This window comes from Peromyscus leucopus, chromosome 9, assembly GCF_004664715.2.
Source record: "Peromyscus leucopus breed LL Stock chromosome 9, UCI_PerLeu_2.1, whole genome shotgun sequence".
In the NCBI taxonomy this organism is placed as follows: Eukaryota; Metazoa; Chordata; class Mammalia; order Rodentia; family Cricetidae; genus Peromyscus; species Peromyscus leucopus.
In genome coordinates this window covers 71384701-71390342 of record NC_051070.1, presented here as the reverse complement: position 1 = coordinate 71390342, position 5642 = coordinate 71384701, and the positions used below count along the sequence as shown (strand labels likewise).

Here is a 5642-nt window from a genome sequence, read left to right as displayed (position 1 = left end):
TTATTTATATAACATTGCACACACATACACACACATAATGTAATTTGGGGTAAATAGAAAATAATATGATTGCCTATGACTTTTTAAAACACTTTTAATGTTATTTATTCCTCCTCTCTCCCTCTCTCCCTACACTGATCTCTGTTCTCACTCCCTATTTAAAGGCCCCTTCAGTGTTTCCATTTCCCACATCATAGAAGATGTGGCCTGCTATTGCTTTTTCTTTTTCCCATACCCTCTTAGTCCTTGTTTGCTGTCCTGGGGTTCATCCCAGGTAATCCCCATTGCAGAACATTTTTATAGAACTGGGGTTGTCTTGCCTTTCATAATGCTTGTGTGTTTGTGATATGGTGTAATCATCATGTAGACTTCTTTCACTGTGTCTGATATTGTAGCCTGCCTCTGCTGAGTAGAATTTGGTTTCTGTTTTTGCTGTTGCTCAGATCAGGTTGGTTTCAGATCAGGTTTGAAGAGTTGGTAGGTCAGTCCTTCAAATAGAGATACCCATTATTGATGGCGGGAATGAGAGTGATTCTAATTCAGTGGTTATTAAGAAAGTATGTGAATACACCTCAGTTCTATGTCTGTGTGCTGGTAAAAAAAGCTGTTCAAGTCCAGCTTTGCCTAGGAATGTTGGGATGACATGCAAATGTTTATTTTATTTATTTATTTATTTATTTATTTATTTATTTATTTATTTATTTGGCTACTTAGCACTCTAGGTTGGTATGAAGGCTGCAGGACCCAAAGCAGGCTTTCTGAGAATGTGGATGGAGATCTGAGACATTCAACTGACTGGGCTGGTGCACAGATGGTGTAACCATAGCTAGGCCTGGGAGTGTGAAGATTGAGTGGCATATTGGGGATCTGGAGCACTCACCTAGTTAGACTGGTCCACAGGCTGTGTAATACAGGTAGGTCTGACAATGTGGTACTCACATGGGTGAACAGGGAGTTTGTGCTCTCACCTGGGTGAGCAGATGCACAGTCTGTGTGAGCACAGCTAGATTGGAAGAGTAAGGATGGCATAGGTGGGCTGAGTTCAGAATCTTTCCTAGAGTAAGATAAAATGGAACTAGATTTCTGCAGTGAGAAATCTGACCACAAGGTGGCAGTGCACATCAGCTGAATCACAGGCCATTTTAGTGAATTATAAATGAACAGGCTTTTTCTTATTGGCTGGGCAAATAACTCAGCATGTATGATTGTTACAACAGCAAAGGGCTCTGCTGGGTAATGACCAAGCACCAACAACTGATCTCATAGGAAGCACAATGAAGAGAACTGTTCATACTTTATTCATTTTCTTCTGGCTGCAGATGAACTGTGAGTTGAGGAGTGTAAGATGACTGGGTATGTTAGTGGGAGGTCCTTAGATGTCCATGAGAATGGCTTCATTTGGGTTTTCTCTATTTACTACAGGAAAAAGATAAGGAAGAAAAATGACTTGACAACCTTTCTCCTTTTTCTCCATCTTTCTACACAGGGGAGAGCCTAGGTGAGCAGGTGGAACAGCATCCTTCCACCCTGAGTGTCCAGGAGGGATCCAGCGCTGTCATCAACTGCACTTACACAGGCAGTGCCTCAGCCTGCTTCCCTTGGTATAAGCAAGAGCCTGGGAAGCATCCTCAGTTCATCATTGACATCCGGTCAAATTCAGAAAGAAAGCAGGAGCAAAGACTCACCCTTCTGTTGGATAAGAAAGCCAAACACCTTTCTCTGCACATCACAGCCACTCAGCCTGCAGATTCAGCCATCTAGTTCTATGCAGCAGATAGACACTGCTCCCCAGACACCTGCAGCCTGTCTTCAAACCTGACACCAGGGCTGGAGTGGCACCTTTTTGCTATGTCAGACATTCTAGGACAACATTTGTAACATTGTTTGAGAGTAGAAATCAACATATAGATATTAAAAATACATATGATAAGGTCAAAATGACCAAGGAGGTTTAGATTATATTGTTGATTGATGCTTTTTTTCAATTCACATTTATTGTGTATATTAAGCATGTATTTTGTACTGTAATATCTTGGTTTAAATAAACAGTGGAAAATGAACAGTTTGAGGAGTAGGTTCAGATAGGAACATCGGAAGTAAAGGATAAGCTTTCATCTCCTTTCTGTGTGAGCTGATTCTAGCATGTCCATGTGTATGGCAATCCAAAAGCTCTGTATAACGGATTCTTACAGGAGTTCGTGATACTCTGTTTCAAACCTATGCTGTGTGCTGTGGCCCCAATGTTCTAAATGACAAACCTGACAAGCAAGGCATGCCCACTGGTACAGTGGTGACCTGACAATTTGTAGGGGTGACCAACTACTTTCTCCTGGGATTGAGGCCTGCTTTGTAGGAAGAGGTACATATGCAGTGTGTCAGTCTGTGCAAAAGTCTAAGGCTGTGAAATTGTAAAAATAAAAAAAAGAAAGAAGAAAGAAAATATTGCTTTGAGAAATGATTCTATATCTTATATGGGGAAATCGTATGAACAACAAATTCTGAAGCAACTTCAGAAATTGTGAGGATAATTCAGATGGGATCAACACTCTTTACCTTGAACAGTAGGAGACAAAGGTTCTGAGCCAAAGGCTGGTATTTACAGTACACTTATAGGTTAAAAACAACAAGAATTGTCCACAGTGATGTGGACAAAAGTGAGAAAAAAGATTTGTGAAATGACAAATTTTGTCAATGGTAAAATATTACTAAGACCAAAATAAAGGATAAAAGGAGCTCCCACAGAAACATGGCTGCCATGAAAGCCATACTCATGAGTAGAAGTTTTAACAGTTGAAAGAAGGAGCTTTTCTGAAGATACTTACATGAGCTGCCTGCTTGCAATGCCCTTGTCAGGTCCACAGGGAAGGGTCACAAATGTCACCCCAATTCCAAATGATGGTCAGCTTTGTGATTCCTGAAAACATGCACCACTGGTCACAATGACATCTACTGAAGAGTTAAGAAAATGGTCATAGCCTACATATGATATAGAACATGGCACAGCATGTGAGTCCTGCATGCCAGTCACAACTGCTTCCTTTGTTGTGGTTGTCCAGTATGTTAATCTTCAAATCTTCTTTCAAGACACCAATGACCTTCTAAGTAAATGCGCAACATAAACCCATTATTTCAAATTTCTAGAAGGTAAAAAGCACAGATTTTAATGATTACACATTCCCTGGGCCAGTTTGTAATTACTCCATTTTATTATAACTGTAAGAAAATTTAAAGATTTATTTTATTTTATGCTTATGGATGTTTTGCCTGCTTTTGTATTTAGGTACCATATGTGTGCCTGGTTTCCCTGAAACTGGAGTTACAGATAGTTGAGAACCACTATGTATGTTGTGAGAACCAAACCCGAGGCTTCTGCAAGAGCAACAAGTGCTTCCAAGTGCTTAGCCATCACTTTGGGCTCACATAGTATCTTGAAACAAATTCAAATCAGTGAATAGAAACTGGTGAAATTGACTTGTTGCCTTTAATTTATCCTATGGTAAAAAGCAAAACAGAGAACTCATCAGTTGCTCTATTATAAAATTTTCAAGTCAGGTTGAATCCTAAGAATACCAACATTGAATATATTAATGACCATTGCTTATATAATTTATAAGGGGCACTTAAAATTTGACATGTGCCTTATGAATGATTTCAAAATGAGAGCACATTTCTGACTTCTGGGAGGTACACAAGAGACCCTAGTTTAGTCTCTGTCCACCAGGGGGAGGAGTTTCTTGACACAAGACCATTATCTTTGTGAATTATAAGCTTCCTAGGTTCATCATTTGATGTCATTTCATCATTTCTTCATGTGAAGAGTCAAGAACATTACTTGATGACACTAAAGATGAACACGTCTCCAGCTTTAGTGACTGTGATGCTGCTGTTCATGCTTGGTAAGTGAAGTGACTTAAAGTTTGCACTCTTTCTCTTATGATGTCAGAAAAATGTTAAACCATCTAAGAGCTTTGTCCTTAATGTGAGACAATTATCCTCTTCTTCCACCAGAGAGAACCCAAGAAGACTCAGTGACTCAGAAACAAGATCAAGTGACTCTCTCAGAAGACGATGTCCTATTTATAAACTGCACTTATTCAGCCACAGGGTACCCAACTCTTTTCTGGTATGTCCAGTACCCTGGAGAAGGTCCAGAGCTGCTTTTGAAAGTCACAACAGCCAACAACAAGGGAAGCAGCCAAGGTTTTGAAGCTACATATGATAAAGGATCCACCTCGTTCCACTTGCAGAAAGCCAAGGTCAAAGAGTCTGACTCAGCTGTTTACTATTGTGCTCTGAGTGACACACAGTGGCAGAAACCACTGTGAGAGCTGAGCATAAACTCAGCACAGGGGCCTGATGCTGAGCACCTGCCTCTGGGATCTCTTGTTTCTCTGTGCTGTGTGGCTCTCCATTTCTTTAGTTGGCACAAAAACCATAGGAATAGCCACAGCAGAAGAACAAGAAGTAGAGTCTTCTGCACTCATCTCTTGATTGGGACCAAAGCAAAATTTGATACAAGAAAATCTTATCAGAGCATGAGATTTCCCCAGTAAAGCCTGTGACTAAGGGAGATGTCTGCTTGTTGTAGGAGATGAAGTCTGTCCTCCACATTTTCTTCCACAGCTCTCTGGAAGAGCTCACTATATTTTATATTTGCAGGGGAGAGGGCCTGCTGGGAAAGGAGGCTTCTGCATAATATTTTCTGAAAGTAAGGTGGGAAGGATGACAGGAGAGCCCAGTGTCCCCAGTCCTAGGATTCCTGTAGAGAAGGAAGGGGCAGAAGCGCAGAGAGGAAGGGGACTTTCACTGCACAGAGAAAGTTCCCCTTTCTGTTAATAAGATCAGGCTGATGCCCAAACACAAGAGTTTGAGAATCACCAGTGGATCTTTTGTGAACTCTGAGCAGTTACAGGGCAGCTGGCTCTCTAAAGAGCCTCAGAAGTAGTTTCAGTGCTTGGGGGAGGGCAAGCATACAACTTAATATCCTATCACATAAAATACACACACCATAAACTAGCCGTCTACACTCTCCCAAAGTGTTTAAATGGCTTTATGTTTTTTCTAGAATACAACACAAAGTTGTATTCTAGATGCTATGATACACAATGTTGCACAGGATTTGTACAGGCCTGAACTGTCAACATCAGCTTTTTGTGGGGAAAGATCCCAATTCTCTGCAGCAGCAATGCTGGTCTCTTTTGATTTGCTGAACTTCCCAGTTGTGGTCCTAGGTCTTTCTGAATAGGAAACACTCTCTGTCCAAAACTTGGTATACCAGACTCTTGACCATCTTCAACTCTCAGCTCAGGTGTCACTTCAGTGAGGATACCCACAGATTCTACTGGTCTTCCCATGCAAAGTTACATGCCCCTTACTCTGTCATAGTCCTCCTGTTACTCTATCATAGACCTCCTGTTACTCCACCACAGTCCTCCTGTTACTCTATCACAGCCCTTCCTACTCTGTCATAGCTCACCACATACTCCATCATATCCCACTTCCATCTGCATTATAACCCTTATTTTAAAATATCATAACTCTTGTTCCGTTAACACAGCCTTCCTCCATCTCTACCACAGTCCTTCCCCTACTGCCATAGCTCCCACTTAATCTATCATACCCCCTTGCTCCATCATCGCTCT

At 41.2% G+C, this 5642-nt stretch overlaps 2 gene segments (V, D, J or C); both read left to right on the top strand.

The window, feature by feature from the left end:
• Window positions 1–1274: 1274 nt before the first annotated feature.
• On the top strand, window positions 1275–1761 carry LOC114688317. The segment is given in 2 exon segments: window positions 1275–1326; window positions 1487–1761. Coding segments are annotated over 2 exon segments (327 nt in total).
• A 2045-nt stretch (window positions 1762–3806) lies between these two features.
• LOC114688318 lies at window positions 3807–4325 on the top strand. The segment is given in 2 exon segments: window positions 3807–3896; window positions 4009–4325. Coding segments are annotated over 2 exon segments (378 nt in total).
• Window positions 4326–5642: the final 1317 nt, after the last annotated feature.